The sequence below is a fragment of the Myxine glutinosa genome, chromosome 6, assembly GCF_964187855.1.
Source record: "Myxine glutinosa chromosome 6, kmMyxGlut1.1, whole genome shotgun sequence".
In the NCBI taxonomy this organism is placed as follows: domain Eukaryota; kingdom Metazoa; phylum Chordata; class Myxini; order Myxiniformes; family Myxinidae; genus Myxine; species Myxine glutinosa.
The window spans coordinates 52,695,541-52,713,867 of record NC_136266.1 but is presented as its reverse complement, the minus strand read 5'-3'; the positions used below and the strand labels follow the sequence as shown (position 1 = coordinate 52,713,867).

General features: G+C 46.0%; 1 protein-coding gene across 1 annotated transcript in view; it reads left to right on the top strand.

The window, feature by feature from the left end:
* Positions 1 to 15,524: 15,524 nt before the first annotated feature.
* Positions 15,525 to 18,327, top strand: part of LOC137429373 (solute carrier family 35 member F4-like) — a 133,621-nt gene continuing 130,818 nt past the window's right edge. Inside the window, exons 1-2 of the mRNA XM_078781019.1 lie at positions 15,525 to 15,649; positions 18,123 to 18,136. Of these exons, the coding sequence (XP_078637145.1) occupies positions 15,540 to 15,649; positions 18,123 to 18,136 (124 nt within the window). The 5' untranslated portion in view covers positions 15,525 to 15,539. The remainder of the gene's footprint in view (positions 15,650 to 18,122; positions 18,137 to 18,327) is intronic.

Sequence of the window (18,327 nt, the reverse complement as noted above, 5' to 3'; positions counted from 1 at the left end):
CTCCAGCGTGCATTCCCACTCACGCTCTACCATTCCAGGGTGCATCCTTCCATCCCAGGTGTACATCCTCGCTCACCTGTCACAGCCAACTCACTCTCCTTGTCACTCTCAATACTCTCACCACCACTCTTGACAACGCACTCACCCTTACTCTTGACAGCGCACTCTTTCCCCATGCACCTGTCCGTTACACACCTTTCTCGCGCACACTCTTCTCGCGCACACTCTCCCGTTACATCCTCTGTAACACTCACCACACCGCGCTTCCATGTGCTCCCTCGCACACGCGCTACGACCGACTCATTCTCGCCAGCACCCTCACTCCTTGGCACGCACTTTTTCCTCACACACCCCAGAGTCGGACTTTCTTGCACACCTCCTTTTTCGCACACCAGACCTGTCGCACACCTCACCAACGGCCTCTCACGAACACCCGGGTCTATCTCGACCCCCAAGCTTCTTAAATCCCCTGGCGCATCATACGCACGACCATATTGGTCACCACTTACACCGGGTCCTCTTCCTCTTCGCTTCTCCTCCATCACCTGCGAATCCCTCATCCGGTTAATGAGCACATCATCACGATCCAAACACAGACTTTGGACCAATTCTTTTACTTCCTCTTTTATCTCTTTCTTATCCCCTCTCCGTCGCTTCTTAATTTCGCTCACCCCTTCTTCCACTTCTTCTAATTTCTGCTTCACCTCTTTTATTCCCCGGTACGTCTCTTCAAGTTCGTCCTCCAAGGCTACCTTGACCGTTTCCATGTGCGTCCTCACCTGCCGGTCCGTCGTCTCCATTACCTCTATCACCTCGTCCAACCTCGTTGTCAGTCCCTCACGTACCATCTGACATTCCCTCTTCGTCGCTACCAAGTCGTTTTTTATGTCGTTTTGTGTCGCTTTTAAACCTCCTAATACCGCAGTGTTCCTTTGAACCTGCTCCACTAACTCCGTCTGTCCCACCGTCAGCTGCTCCACCTCCTGCGTCAGGTCCTCTATGCCCCCTTGTAACTTTACAGTCCCCTTTCTCACCTCCTTCTCCATGTGCTCCTTACAGTGCCTCACCTCCTCGCGCACTCCTCCGACCTCCTCACTCACTCCTCTTCTGATCTCCTCTCCCATCACTTGCATCTCCTGCCCAGATGCCACCCTCATCTGCTCCATTTCCTCCCTGTGAGCATCCAGCTTGGTTTCTACCCCCATTCTGACCCCCTCTATCTGCTGCCCCATTTGGTTAACTTCCCTTTCCGCTTGGTCCCTCATGTCCCTCAATTTGCCTTCCATACTGTTTTCTAACCCCTCTAACCCATTTTTCACTCCCTCTATCTGATTCTCCTGGGCAGCCATTCTATTTTCTACCCCCTCTAACCCCTTTTGCATCCCTTCCATTTGATTCTCTTGAGCGGCCATTCTGTTTTCTACCCCCGTTAACCCCTCCTGTATTTCCCCTAATCTATCGTCTAATTTCCCAAATTTCATGTCTAATCCCTTAAAATTATTGTCTAATCCCTCACTGGTACCCCTCGCTTCGTCCCTCATTACCCCCATTTCGTTTCCCATTACCCCCAATTGCTCACTCTGAGCCCTCATTTGCTCACTATTCTGGGCCATAAGGGCCTTCATTTGTATTAAAAACAAGTTCAAATCCACCGGTGGCGCTGCCACGGTCGCGGGCGCGGTGACCAGCGAGGCGCCATTTTGTGCGTTTGCTACCCTCGCTGCTTCGCTCTCCTCCTGTTCCTCATGTCCCTCAATTTGGTCCTGGACCGACCCTGCCTCACTCTCCCCTACCGGACCCCAGCTGTCTTGATCCGCCATAGCGCGACTTTCAAAATTCGGGTTTTTATTTTCGTATAACAAAATCAAATTTCGCCGTTATAATTTCGCGCGGGAAACGCGCTCCGAATCGATTCTAATTGTTACAAATTTGGGCCTAATAAATTTAGTCCCGGGTCCGAATTCCACTCCTCGACACCAATTGTTACAGACGTGGCTTAGATGTTATTTACCGAGCGGTTTGGTATGACCACGTCTGCACAAGTTACCCGATTATACCCGAACGTTGACTAATCGCGCTACGCTAGATCAATGAAGGAAAAGACACACGGCTGGGATTAAAATGACGCGACACCAGGGATACGGTTCTCAAGACCTCCGGAGGAGATTATATTCGTTCGGAAGGTCAGATTACAGGGACGAGAGGTACAGCATAGAAAGACAAGCACTTAGACACAATCTTATATTAACCCCAACAGACGACAGATAAACGGGACAAAAGGCTGACTCACACGGGGATTGATGGCTAGGAAAGGCAGGATCGATGGCTCCAGGTGCACCTGGGCTCAGGGACAGAATCGGCTCGGTCCGGTCCAGAGATGCGGGAGGTCTCACAGCGCTCGAGGTAGTGACTTGCTCTTCTTCAAGCTGGGGGCGCATCTGACCTCACATCCGGTGAGTCGCTTTGTATATCCGGCGGGGAGTCACACGCCCTCGGCTCGTTAGCTCCGCCTCGTGGAATCGGCACGTTGCTTCTCATTGGGTGCGTGCGGGGGGTTTACCAGGCTCCGCCCTTGACGAGGAGCTGACAGCCAGCCCCTTCGTGGTAACCCCGTGGAGCGCATGGTCATGGCGGCTAACCGAGCTGGTGGGAGGACGCACACTCCCCCCGCGCGCCGTGGTTGTAGTTGTTGTTGTAGCTGTAGTTGTTGTTGTTGTTGTTGTTTGGGGAAGAAGACGGGAGGAGGTATGGGAAAGGTCCTATCCTCACTACTGGTGCCATATAATCACATTCTGGTGCAACGAAGAGTCAGAATTAATGGAAACGAGTCCTTAACTGACATAGACTAAGAATAACTAGCAAGATGTCCGAAAGTTGTCTACGTGTGATGCGGTGGACCTGGGCACGACATTTAATGGGGGAAAAAGGGGAAGGTCGGCTCTACTGATTGTTGTTTACAGACAATGGGACTAGGGAATGGGGGATTGGGGATAGTTGGGTAGTATTGGGGAAATAGGGGAATATTTACAAGCGGATATGGAGGCCAAATTCCATATTCGCAACAATATATATATATATATATATATATATATATATATATATATATATATACGTATATATATATATATATATATATTGTTACGGCCCGCGGATAAGATGTTGTGTTTGCCGAGCGGAGGCCCCGATTCACCCGATACGGATGTCGTACAGTTTCCCCGATTCACCCGATCCCCGAACGTTGGCCAGATCGCGCCACAGATATTCAATAGGGAAAAGACTAAGGCGACACGGATGTGAAGAAGAAGCAGACAAAAAGGTTGGAAATACGAATATAATTTATTTACTATTTACAGGCTCAAAGAAACCAAGGAGAAGGAAAGATAATAAAATAAAATAGACAGAGGGACGGACCAGAAGGACACAGTGAAAATCACTAGCTTACCTATGCAGTCTTAATTAACCCAGGACAGAACAAACAGAACAAACTCACATACACAAGAAGGATGGAATGGCAGGAATGAATGCTGGAAGGAGGAATGGGAAGGTTCAGCTGGGGCAGATGGTTCGGGCTTGATCCCGCACGGGACGTCGGCTGGACCTACCACCGATGCCACCGCTATCTGGTTCCCACGGGGTAACGGGTTGAAGCTGCCTGGTGGAGTCAACGCTGCTTCTCTGGCTCACCTCAGGATGCGTCTGCCGTCTCTGGCGCAACTGCTTGTAATTGACCTTGAACCTTCTCTCTCTCCAAAGCTCATCTGGATCTTCTGACGCAGTACCTTGCGCGCGCGCTTTTATAACGCCTCCGGCGATTAAGCCACCGGCCTTCAGGACACGCCCATCGGTGTGCTCACCTCGGCCATGGTTGGTCGCGCGACCCTCTGGCTCCGCCCTTGATGACGACGGGCGGGCACACCTTTCTTCCCCGACCCGATCACATGTTCAATGGTGGTTTTGGAGGGGATGTAATTGGCAAATTGAGGCTTGGCCATGACAAAAGGGGAAATGGAGGTTTTTGGGAATGGGAATGAAGAATGAAGGGAATCTATCTTATTTCACTTGGTGCAATGGAGTGTCATTTTAATGGAAGACAAAGCCTTAACCTAATACACAGAATAAGGAAATAAACTACTGAACAGGGATATTATAGTGTCCTTCAATGTATGCTTTATGGAATTAACTACTGGAACGCCCTTTGACCTTTATACACACTGGAGCAAGGAGGGCTCAGACTAAAACAATAATTCACAACCATTTACTATACAATACAACACAATCAAAAAAAATACAATCCTCATATCCGCAACACTGCACCCTCCTCCTCTTAGGCACGTCCCGGGCCTATAACTTTAACTTAGTGTGACACGTAGGTGTCGTTCCCTCTACTTTTAACCTGACCCTGAGTGCGACAGTTTTAAAACATAAATAAATATGTCCCGCTGCTCCATTGCACCCTACCTAACAGACTCACGCCCACAGCTAACCGAATTGCGGAATGGTCTTCAAACTATACATTGACGGTGGGGAGCATTATTTACAATTGACGCTACTTTTATTTACAAAACGCAACCCAGGACCTGTGATTGTTCTTTCTGGGGGGGAGACAGTCTGCTCTGCATCAATGCACCATGAAAGCACCCAAAATGCACCAACACACCCTCAAGCACCAATCGGTGCACAGTAATCATTGTTCATCAAAATAAAAACAACAACCCCTAACCCTGCAGGTGGTCTCTTGCTCTTCGGCTCCCTCTGCTGGCTATTATTATTTTCCTGGTGTTGTCATCTTCCTTTGCTGGTAGCCTATTTGCACTAAAACTTGCCCAAACGTGTCCATTTTTGTTTTATTTATGGCCCACAGGGGGCCGACTAGTGTGGTTCACCTGTGGGGCATCGGTGCCCTGTGATCAAGGTCCGCCAGCAAGATCTCGGGCCTTCATGGCCGGTTCCAGCAGAGGGGCCATGCCCCAACCCATGGGGTCCATAAGTGGTGCTCGGCCACAGACATGTGGTCCATAATGTGGTGCATCGATGCAGACAGCTGGTTCTGGGAGTTCCGGGCGCACAATGGCGGACTCACGCATGCTCCCCTTGGCGCCCAGTGGCGCACAGGTCATGTGGAAGACAAAAGGGGGACAAGACAGATGAGCGAGGGGCAAGGTCACAAGGGTACACATCAATAAGGCAATGCAAGGTGAAGTGCGTACGGAGAGCGAAGTGAGAAAGCTCGTCCCTACCGTACGTCACCCCCCCTGTCACCTACACTACCCTTGCCCTTACCCCATATTTACAAAATCTACACATTTACAAATTCGTCACTACTGTCACGTCTTCCCCATATTTCCCCTACACCAAATTCGTTCCCACAATCCCTCTAACCAAAATTTGCCATCACCTAATTCATCATCAATCCTCATAAGGAGGGAGAGATGGAACATCAAGCACAATGTCACACCCACGTCATGATGCGTCTCACAATCCAAAACATTTGCACAATAAAAATAATAAAAACATGGCTTGGTGTGGAGTTACGTCACCTCAGGTGAGTGGATGCAGATGGTGCGAGGAGACTTCAATCCTAACTATCCTCTAAATGACTTTAACACACTTTACACTACCCGGGGTCTTTCCCTGCCAATCCATTGGCCACTTACACTATGGGTTCTCAAAACCAATTCCCATTGACGAAACTGTGGTGCTTCTCAAATTGGGGTCTCACTCCCCCGATGCAACTCCCTGTGCCCTTGCACAATTTCAGGATTGGAGCGTGTAGCTCTCCCAGCAGGTCTACCCACCTGCACACCTCCACCACTGTGGTTGCCACCCGAGCTTACCTAGCTCCTCACCCTAACCTATCTAACTGGGGAAGGCCCCTCCTGGCTCTGTCACCCCTCGGTGCCCTCTGGCACAGGGCTACCTGGGTCCGTCCTCCGGATCCTCGGGCCCCATCCACAACAACTCTACCGGCTCCCAGAGCCCACCTGCGGCCTCACCTGGCCGACATCCTCACAGTGGTGGAGTGCCCAAACCAACTACACACACTAACAGGCTACACGCCCAGCCATTTCCACAACACTAATGCACCCATCCAAATACCATTCTTTCACCCGCACCACAGATGCCAATATCCAACCACAATTTACCTATACCCTCTACCTAACACTTACACTACCCTCCCCGGGTATTCGTGATGGGGGTCCATGCTTCCCCCATTCACACCTTCGCACCATCCACTCCACTCCATAGTTTCCACCATACTCACTCCACGACCATCCATTCCAATACTCCATATATTCCACACTCCAGGTATTCCACACAACCATTCTCCATTCACCTGTAGTTGCACACCTGTGCAATCACTCCTAGTGCCACCTGCACCCTCCTTCCTTCCTGGACCATTTGGTCAGCACAACTCACATCACTATCACTCACTCATACACTGCTCCATCCACCTGTCCAGTTGCACACCTGTGCAATCACACTACAACTCACAATCATTTACTCATACCCTGCTCAATACACTTCCAATCCTCAAACACACGGCATCATCTGCACTACCTGTTGCCCTGCTAACTTAGTGCTCCCCGTCTTCCCTTTAAACTAAGCACATACCACGTCATTAGCATCCACACTAATCTACCTGTGTCCCCACTACAGGTATCATTGTCACTACCTAACCTTAACGTTACCTAAGGTCATCTTCTAGGTCCCTACACATTATCCAAACCCTCCCTCGGCGAGCTTACACTGCCATAAACCCCATAAGTCTAGTGCTCCTTTGCCCCTGCTGTGAGAGATGGCAGAGTTGCCATCCCACCACATCGGGTATCTCGAACTACCAATTTTGCTCTCCAAATTCCAACCAATCCAAAATTTCCAATTACTGCCAATTCTATTCACTTTTCTAAATTTCGGATCAAAAACACTATCAGTATTATCATCATCACAGTCCGCTATATCCTAGCCTCGGTGCGTCATGACATCATTAAACTCGGCTTCGTAAAGCCGAGCAATGAATTCGGGTGGTTTGGTCGCCTGCAGGTTGAATCCGTCCGGCTTTCGGTTCAAGGGAGGTGGTTTGGTCGGGCCGAGATTCCACGCACCATCTCGGCGTGGCACCTTGCGGTCCCGGGCCCGATGACTCAATCTCCCCCGGTCGGAACCCCGTCCCCGCGAGGGGGCACCGTTCCGCTTCCTCCCACTCGCCCTTGAACCGGACCGGTCGCCTCGCCCGACAAGGCCCGGACTCGACCGTGCGGGGCGGGGCCAAGCCCGAATCGGCAACGACGCTTCGAAGAGAAACGACGCAGCTTTGATCCGCGCCGGGCCTGGCATCCAACAAAGCACACGCGCCCTGAGTGCTCGCATCGGCTATCCGTCGCTCTAACCGCTAACCCGGTTACCGTCGATGCTTCACCTGCATGCTCACACGCATACGCTACCCCTTTCACCCTCACCGAGCTCGGTGCTCCAAATGCCGTCCGTACATTCCACAAACGCACTCCCTGTTACACACCACACCTCTCGCGCACACTCACCGTTCGCACACTCTCTTAACACACCTCGCACACCGTCTTGCGCACTCTCCCTCGGTACGTACTCTGTACCACTCACCATGGGCGTGCACCCTTGCATCCACCCACTAACGCGCTCACATGGGCTCTCCCACACCCGCGCCACGACCAACTCAGGTGTGCTTCCTCGCACACGTTCCACCACCACCTTACTCTCCGTGTCACACTCCGTACACCCCGACGTGCATTCTCGCTCGCACTCGGTTTCACACTCGCGCTCCGATGTGCCCTCTCGCACCTGCGCCATCGCCAACTCACTCTCCGTGTCACACTCCGTACACCCCGACGTGCATTCTCGCTCGCACTCGGTTTCACACTCGCGCTTCGTAACATGCTCACCCCTTGACGCACACTTTTTTTTCACACGCGTGCCATTTTTACTCACACGGGACCCTTCACCAATGCCCGGGTGCCATATCGATCCCAATCGCGCGACAATTCTCTTCGCGCCAAACCCCCTCTTACAAAATCTCCCGGCACCACATGCAGCCCATCTCACCTTCGGGGTTCTTCTTCCTCCCTGCACCAAAACCTGCAAATCTTTATAAGGATTAATGAGCACAGCATCGTGATGTGAGCACGGACTTTGTACATATTCCATCTTTTCCTCCCGCCGCGAGTGGTTTTCTAAGTCCCCGGTCTCTTCAATTTCAATGCCCACTACCACTTTTTCTTTACTCACCTCGACGACCGTTGGCTTTAATAAAATTCCCTCTACCTCATCGGTCGCCGGCTTTTCCAAACCCCGTGTCGCGATTTCTACCCCCGTCATTGTACCCGCGCTTTTCTCCGCTTCGCTCAACCAGCGCTTCTCGACCCGCGTTACCTCCTCGTGCACCCCTGGGACCTGCTCGCTCAACCTGCGGTCTCTGTCCCTCTCTGCTTCCCTTACTTCATATGCGACTCTGTTCCTCGCCAGTCCCTCATTATCGGCCCTCATTTCGTTCGTTATTGCTTCAATTTGGTTTCCCAATCGCTCCTCCATTTCTCCCATTTTGACCCCCATTTCGCCCCCCATCCTATCCATTTTTGCATTCAGTTGGGTCAAGAATAATCTGATGTCAAACCCGGTTTGCCCAGCGTCCCCAGCCGCCACCGCGGGCTCATCCTCCGCGGCGCCGCTATTTTGGGACCCTTCAACCACGTGCGCGAGCGCGCCATTTTGTGCACCTGATACCCCCTCAACCACATTGCCAATGTTCTCCTCCTCTCTTTCCTCCACATACATTTCCCCGAGGTCCTGGGTCGATTCTACCCCGTCTATCTCTCCCACCGACATCCCGTCGCCTTGACCAGCCATGGCGCGATTTCAAAATTCGGGTTCTGTAAAACAAAACAAATTTCAGTATCTCGTAATTTTGAGCGCGTTAAGCGCGCTTCGGGTCCGTTCCCGCTCCCAACACCAATTGTTACTGCCAATCGTACAATTGGTGTTCCAAAATTTGGGCTAAATAAATTTAGTCCCAGGTTCGAATCCCAACTCCTGACTACCAATTGTTACGGCCCGCGGATAAGATGTTATGTTTGCCGAGCGGATGGCCCCGCGGTCGTACAGTTACCCCGACTAACCCGATTCCCGAACGTTGGCCAGATCGCGCCACAGATATTCAATAGGGAAAAGACTAAGGCGACACGGATGTGAAGAAGAAGCAGACAAAAAGGTTGGAAATACGAATATAATTTATTTACTATTTACAGGCTCAAAGAAACCAAGGAGAAGGAAAGATAATAAAATAAAATAGACAGAGGGACGGACCAGAAGGACACAGTGAAAATCGCTAGCTTACCTATGCAGTCTTAATTAACCCAGGACAGAACAAACAGAACAAACTCACGTACACAAGAAGGATGGAATGGCAGGAATGAATGCTGGAAGGAGGAATGGGAAGGTTCAGCTGGGGCAGATGGTTCGGGCTTGATCCCGCACGGGACGTCGGCTGGACCTCGACGACCACCGATGCCACCGCTATCTGGTTCCCACGGGGTAACGGGTTGAAGCTGCCTGGTGGAGTCAACGCTGTTTCTCTGGCTCACCTCAGGATGCGTCTGCCATCTCTGGCGCAACTGCTTGTAATTGACCTTGAACCTTCTCTCTCTCCAAAGCTCATCTGGATCTTCTGATGCAGTACCTTGCGCGCGCACTTTTATAACGCCTCCGGCGATTAAGCCGCCGGCCTTCAGGACACGCCCATCGGTGTGCTCACCTCGGCCATGGTTGGTCGCGCGACCCTCTGGCTCCGCCCTTGATGACGACGGGCGGGCACACCTTTCTTCCTCGACCCGAGCACATGTTCAATGGTGGTTTTGGAGGGGATGTAATTGGCAAATTGAGGCTTGGCCATGATGAAAGGGGAAATGGAGGTTTTTGGGAATGGGAATGAAGAATGAAGGGAATCTATCTTATTTCACTTGGTGCAATGGAGTGTCATTTTAATGGAAGACAAAGCCTTAACCTAATACACAGAATAAGGAAATAAACTACTGAACAGGGATATTATAGTGTCCTTCAATGTATGCTTTATGGAATTAACTACCGGAACGCCCTTTGACCTTTATACACACTGGAGCAAGGAGGGCTCAGACTAAAACAATAATTCACAACCATTTACTATACAATACAACACAATCAAAAAAAAATACAATCCTCATATCCGCAACAATATATATATATATATATATATATATATATATATATATATATATATATATATACTGTATATATATATATAATTATATATATATATATATATATATATATATATATATATATATATATATATATATATATATATATATATATTTGGCCCTATCACTCAGTGGTGAAGAATTACTTGAAATAATTTTAAAATTCTCATATCCGGATCTTGACCAAAATCTAGTCATTTCGTCCTTGTCACATACCCGACATCTCCACAAAATTTCGTCTGAATCCGTCCACAACCTTTTTGAGATATCCTGTTCACAGACGGCTAAATCAGAATTCTGTGGTCCCCAAGGTTCACCGTCTGGCTCCTCTCACTATCGGGATTCCTCTGAAACATGTCCCAGGTCCACTCCTCAACACTCTCTCGCTCAAGATCTCTCGGCTCTTTTTATCACAAATACACTGGGCCCGTTTGGTGAGAGCCAATGAGACAAACCCATATGCGCTCTGTATGTCCATTTCACTGCAGCTGGATTCTCTGCACTCAACCTTCGTCATTCCAGATGAAACTCATTTCACCCGCTCTACCTATGATGTTCCTGTTCAAGCAGATGCATCCTGTCTATACACAGCTCTGGATAATGTAATTGCTGGGACGGCAATAGAAGATGATGCTCTTACTTAATAACAGACATTTGAAACAAGGTTTGCGTTTTTCTCCACGAAGTTTGTGAGAACCTTTTAGATGCTTTCATTTTTAAGTGATCTATTTAAGGCTCATGGTTGAACCTTTAGATAAATCGATATCAGAATACTTTTACATCAACTACAGGGATATTAATATAAATTATTGTACTTTTACATGAATGACCAAGGACATTATGGACAAACACATAGAGTATATTCAATATGTGTTCCTTGCAGGATGAGCTAGTGGTGCAGGCAGATGAACACACCAAAGGTCAACCCTGCAGTTTTATTAATAGATTAAATAGCAGATATAAAAACTACTTTTTAGCAAATAAGTGCCTTCAGAAAGTATTCAAACCTCTTGACTTTTTTCACATTGTGTTGTGTTAGAACGTGAATTTAAAATCGATTAAATTGAGATTTTTTGTCACTGATGCACACATCCCCATCTTTCAATACCCCATAATGTCAAAGTGGAATTACAAAAAATAATTTTTATAAAATAATTAAAAATGAAAAGGTGAAATGTCTCGAGTCAAAAAGTATTCAACCCCTTTGCTTGGACACTCCAAATTGAGCTCAGGTGCATCCAATTTCCTATGATCATCCTTGAGATGTCTCTACAACTTGAATGGAGTCCACCTGTGGTCAATTCAATTAATTGGACATGGTATAAAAAGAAATGCACCTTTCTATATAAGGTCCCACCGTAGGGTGGTCTAAAAAAAACGAAGTTAGTCGAATAGTTTCTCCACAGATGTTGTTTTTGGAAAAAAAGTGGAAACGCTTCGTTTTGAGCTCCTTGACCAACACACCACGCTCGATGGATGGGGAAAGGGATTTGTGCATTGAAGATATACTTTTTCCAAGCTCAATTCAAGCTGACACCACGAGAAGCCAGGAGCATAACTGATTTGGCTCTGTTCGTGAGTCTCGTTTACATCAGGCAGTGGAACGAAACGCGCCCCTTGAAATTTGAGCCTCCTACAATGACATGCAACTTCTGTCTGTCCTCAATACTTTCCTCAATCAGATTGTGGCCAGCAAAGCATCCGTGACCTTTTGTAGACATCATTGGTTTCTCTCCGAGCACCGAGTTACCCTAGCCTTTTTTGATGACAGAGTGACCACGGAGACAAAAGAAAGGATGGTCTGGATCCTACAAAGTTCTCAGTTTCCCAGCCTTCCTCGATGTCTAGAGATCACAAATGAAGTGGAAGACCTGAAGTTGGAAGACCTTGTGACAAAAAGGACCAGTTCCTTCTTTGATGTCTCGATGGAAGGGGAAAAAGCGACATCTCAATCTTTTCTAAAGAACCCCCCAGACAGTGGACTGATGATACTTTTTTCAATGAACTTCGGGATCGGTCCTCTCGGATGAAAGTAGTAAACGACACGGCGGAACGGAACGGGGCATCAACCTGATCCAAAAATACGAGACCCTGACGAAAGACGAAGAACAGAAACAGCTCCTTCTTGGACTGGTGGCAAATCACAGAAAAAATCTCCCCACTCCATCAAAGGCAGCTCTGTCATAGTTTTTCAAGGGAATGGTTGTTTTATGCTACGTAGGACCTCTGATTTATGAGTGCAACATGGGGCGACCCCTAAATATTGTTTTTTGTGAAAAAAAAATTGTGTGCTTTTAATTTACGTATGAAGGAATAAAAATAACCTTGTGGGGAAAAGGACATTTTGATAATTTGGGGGGGGGGGGGGGTCACCCTAGTCCCACTGTTGACAGTGTATGTCAGAGCAGAAGCTCTAACATGAAGTCCAAAGAACTGTCCGTAGAACTCCGAGATAGAATTGAGGAGGAATATATCTTGGGAGTGGTATACAACAATTTCAGTGTTGAAAGTTCCTAGAGCACAATGAGCCCCATTATTAGGAAATCGAAAGAATATGCAACTACCCAGACTCTTCCTAGAGTTGGCCGTCTGACCAAACTGAGGAACCAGGCAAGAAGTACCTTGGTCAGGGAGGTGACCAAGACCCCAATGACCACTCTGATAGAACTACAGAGTACCTTGACTGAGATTGGATAACCTGCAGGAAGGACAACAGTCTCTGCAGCACTTCACAAATCTTGGCTTTATGGGAGAGTGGCCAGACGAAAGCCACTCCTGAGTTTAAAAAAATGCACATGAAAGACTCTGAGAAAATGAGGCAAAATATAATATGCTCTAATGAGACAAAAATGTAACTATTCGGCCTGAATGCAAAGCGCTATGTCTGGTGGAAACCGAGCACAGCTCATCGCCCATCTAAAACCATCCCTACCATAAAGCGTGGCGACAGCATGTTGCTAAGGCAGTGGTTCTCAACTCGTTTCAGTCCACGAACCACCAGGCCAATTAATTTTTTTTTCGTGGACCACCTCCTTTTTGAGACCTGATAAAAAAGAGTAAACAACAAACATTTTGGTTTGAAAATTATTTCTCATGCCATATAGTCAGGTTCACTAGGTTTTTTCGTTCAAAATCATGGTAGATTAGCAAACCTATACATTTTTGGAAACGTTATTACATGGAAAATCTGAAAATCAATGTTTACATTTGCCAATTCCGACCAATTCGATTCGACCAATTCGACCAATCGACCAATTCCATTCGACCAATTTGACCATTCGACCATTCGACCAATCGATTCGACCAATTCGATCGATTCGATTCGATTCGATTCATCGAATTCGATTCGATCGACCATTCGACCAATTCGATTTGCCAATCAATTTGACCGACCTTTGCTTGTGTGGAACGGACTGTGAAAACGATGCGGACTATATTGTCGGATACGACACACAGGACAGTGATGACGAACTCTAAATGGCATATTCTGTAATCGTGTATGTTTGATGCCATTGACTGCCTGTGTATATTTTGTCATTGACTGCCTGTGTAGATGTGAAGTTATACTGACTGCATGTGTATATATGATTTTGCTGACTGCCTGTGTATGTTTGGTGATATGAATTATTGTGACACATTTTGATGTTATTAACTGCCTGTACAAAATGATAACATGTATTTGATTATGCAACTTATCGCAAATATAAAGACAGTATTTTGCAATTCAAAACCTTTGATTCGTGTCTTACCATTCCCCATAGCACTAATTTGATACTTTCATTGGATTCCTTGTCCCTGAAAATATAGGTTTAGTATATATTTTAAAAGTTTTTAGGGTAATTAGAGGCAGAAATAGAACAAAATATGTATTTTACAGTGGCCATTTTGAAAATCCAAAATGGCCGCCATACAGGTATCTCTCCAAATGTAAACATTGATTTTTAGTTTCCTTATGCTATAACCTTTCCAAAAATGTATAGGTTTGCTAATCTACCATGATTTTGAACGAAATATAATTTATTGACATAGTGAACCTGACTAGTATGACTGGACAATGTTCCTGTGAACCACCAAAAATGTGACCAGGGACCACCATTTTAGAATCACGATGCTATGGGGATGATTCTCAGCGACAGGGACTGGGAGATTTTTAAGGATAGAGGGAACAATGAATGGAGCCAAATACAAGCAAATCCCTGAGGAGAATCTACTGCAGAGTGCAAAAGACCTTAGACTGTGGTGAAGATTTATGTTCCAACAGGACAATGACCCCAAGCATACAGCCAAAGCAACACTGGAATGGCTTCAGAACAAGAACGTGAAAGTCCTTGAGTGGTCCAGCCAAAGCCCAGTCCTGAATTCCATTGATTATCTGTGGAAAGACGTGAAGATTGCTGTTCTTTGACGCTCTCCATCCAACTTGACAGAGGTTGAGCAAGTCTGCAAGGAAGAATGGGAGAAACTCCCCAAATCCAGATGTGCAAAGCTGATACAGACATACCCAAGAAGACTCGAAGCTGTAATCGCTGTCACAGGCGCTTTTACGAAGTATTGACTTGGGGTTGAATACTTAGGTGAATTAGATATTTCTGTTTTTCATTTTTAATCATCTTGTAAAAATGTCGAATTTTTTTGTTTAAATTCCACCTTGACATTATGGGGTATTATGTGTAGATCAGTGACAAAAAAAATCTGATTTTAATCCATTTAAAATTAAGGCTGTAACACAACAAAGTGTGAAAAAGTCAAGGGGTGTGAATACTTTCTGAAGGCACTGCATACAGTGTGTGTGTGTGTGTGTGTGTGTGTGTGTGTGTGTGTGTGTGTGTGTGTGTGTGTGTGTGTGTGTGTGTGTGTGTGTGTGTGTTTCTATTGACCACATTTAGACTATACGACTGCTAATGCATCACAGAATGCTGATCAGAGTGAATCTTCCCTCCCGCACAGAAAGGCATGAGTAACCAATGATGGCTATATTAGAACCCTCAATCGGAAAGCTTCAAAAAAACACGATCTCGAAATATATAAATATATACAGTATATCGATGATGGAATATCGAAGGGAGTAAATTTGAGCAAGAATCCAATGTGGAACCGTTTAAGGGCTTTACACCCGTACCGTTCCTTTTACCATCGAGCGCACGCCCCACCTGGCGTCATGAGAGCTCACGGCAGTGAGAGCGCGGGCGCTCCGGGATGCGACGCCTCTCCGAGCCTGATGTCCCGCAGAGCGCACTGCTCAAGGCCAGTTCGGAAGACTTGAAAACGTCGCGCTCCTTCATGGACGTGCCCAGCGTCTCCCACCATGGCTTTGCCACCATCGAGGATCGAATCCTCCGTATCACGGGTTATTATGGTTACTACCCCGCGTGCTCGAGCCACAAGCGTGAGTAGCTTACTTGGGGGGCACGGGGAGAGGGTCGCACGCTCACCGCCAAGCTATGGCGTCACACACACCCTGTACGTGCGGGTTAGATACTTTATAACACAAGAATTTGGAGCTTTGTTGTTTTTGCCTTCATTTGATGTAAATTAGATGAAGACCTGTTTTTTAAACAGATATCATGGGGTTTGCAATTTAACAAACTGGAAAAATCTAGCGAGTTGTATATTCTACATGAGCAAATGCTGGAGTTGAACATGTATGAGATGGTAAAAGTTTATGTTATTACATAATATTACGTTTTGTTACGAATGAACCACAGATAGGACTTTGTATAGCCTCAGTAGTCTAGGTGTTGGACACTATTACATTAATTTATCACGATATACTGTACAAGGTTATATACGAACATTAAATAGATTTGTCTGTGCAGTATTATAATTGGATTGCTCTTCCCTTTATCTGCTGTGACACTGATGATAAGTAAGGGACGTGCGTCACTGTGGCCACAGAAGGAGATATATTATAAATTCGTAGAATTGCAATTCAGAAACCTTTTATCCTTGAAATTTCTTGGGTTTAGGCTTCAGCTAAAATACCCTGCTTCCCCACCTCGGATAACTGATGTATATAATAGATAGGATGGTCATTCGAGGTAGGAATTAGGGCAGACCTCATCTAAGGCCAATATGTATAATACATACCTGTGGGGTATGTTTACACCGTGTAAGAAATATGTATGTAGGTATATAATAAATGAAAGATTTATTATTATTTTACGCAAGCATCAACCTCCTGCTAGATATCGTTGTTTTTTTCAATTTGCTTTTTTTTTATGGACGCATTTACGTTTTTTTACAAACATTTTCATTGAGGGTTTTATTTCACAGTTTACAGTTATAGAAATTACAATTTTCAAATGGTAGATATCGATTGAGGTTTGTTTTGTTTTTCAACAGATGCGTTTACGTTTTTTAATGTAAATTTTCATTTACGGATGCTTTCCGACGGTTATGTGGTTTTTCCTGGTGTTCGCTTCGATGTCCGTCGGCACGCCAAATTTCCGTTTTCTATGACACCCAGAAGGTACCGATCATTAATATCAGTCAGTGAGTCATGAGTCAGTGAGTCATTCAGTCAGTGCTTAGAAAGATATATAGATATAATTTCTAGATTTGATGTACCATACTTTTTAGTGTTGGTGCTGCCGAAGCAGTTTCTTGGCAAGGATTATACTGGGTGGTTTGCCATTGCATGTGTGCTCTAGTCTAATGCTGAGTGGCTGAGTGTTAAGCAACGAAGCAGCACATACCATTTTTGAAGTCTTTGGTATGACTTGGCTAGGGTTTGAACCACCGACTTCCCAGACTCGAGGCGGACGCTCTAATAATTATGCCACCACGTCTATAGTTATCTAATTTAGAAAGCTCTTTCTAACCAATGACTCACTCACACTGATATAAATGGATAGTACCTTTAGGTGAGCTAGAAAGCTGAAAATTGGCATACTGATGCAACTCGAAACCAATATCGAAGGAATAAAAATAATCACAAAATTGTCAGAAAATTTCAATAAACAAAAACATCAGCGAACTCGATCGTATTCCTAGAATACTTACCCTGCGCAGTCAACTTGGTGCGAGCCAACTCCTCTGTTTTTGAAGGTGTTTTCTTCTTTGTTCCAATATGGCTGCTAGACCACGTGATCAATTACATCATTAATTTATATTCTCTAATATAATTGTTGCATAGATCACGCTCAATAAATTTCAAACTGATCAGACTCAGCGTTGTCCGTGTCAAATGATGACGTCATAATTACGGCACCAATGACCTCATCGTTAACAACACCTATTCCCAATGCGGAGTTCTTTACAATGAGCCACATTTAAATTTTTTCCATGGAGCGGTTTTAGAGATATAGAGGTGTAATGTTGTTCAGTTTTTCCAAGATGGTGCCTGTACCACGTGACCTATTACATCATAATTATAAAAATATTCTACAGGAGGAGCCACTCCTATGGTGAAAATTTCGTGTCCATCATAGTTGCAGAGAAAAACTAGAACGGCACTTAGTATAGAGCATACCTCTGCCTGGTTGGCCATATCACTCAATGGTGAAGAATCACTTAAAAAATTATATTAGCTCGATCCGGATCCGGATATTCACCAAAATTGAATCGATTCTTCCTTGTCACACACACAACCTGTCCAACAAGTTTTGTCCAAATCCATCCGTAACTTTTTGAGATATCCTGCTATGTATCGTTTTTGGCCCTATCTTCCAATGGTGAAGAATCACTTAAAAAATTATTGTAGCCGGATCCGAATCCGGATCTTCACCAAAATCTAATCATTTCATCGTTGTCACATACGCCACCTCTCTGCCAAATTTGGCAACTTTGCATATGGATGTAACTCAAATACAAGATTGCTGAAAAATGTCCGTAAATGAAAACAACAAAAGTTGGCCAGTGCAGCCTCGCTCCCACTCGTGGAGGGACACGTGACCAAAGACAATAGCCTGCCCGCAATATGAATCACTCATCCGAAAGTTGATCATGCGGTTGGGAATTGAACCCAGACCAGATGTAGAATTGCTACCTCAATAGCAGCCTTTTATAAAATCGCTGCTAATCCACATTCAATGGGTGTATCAGAAAGGAAAGATGCTACCTTAACATG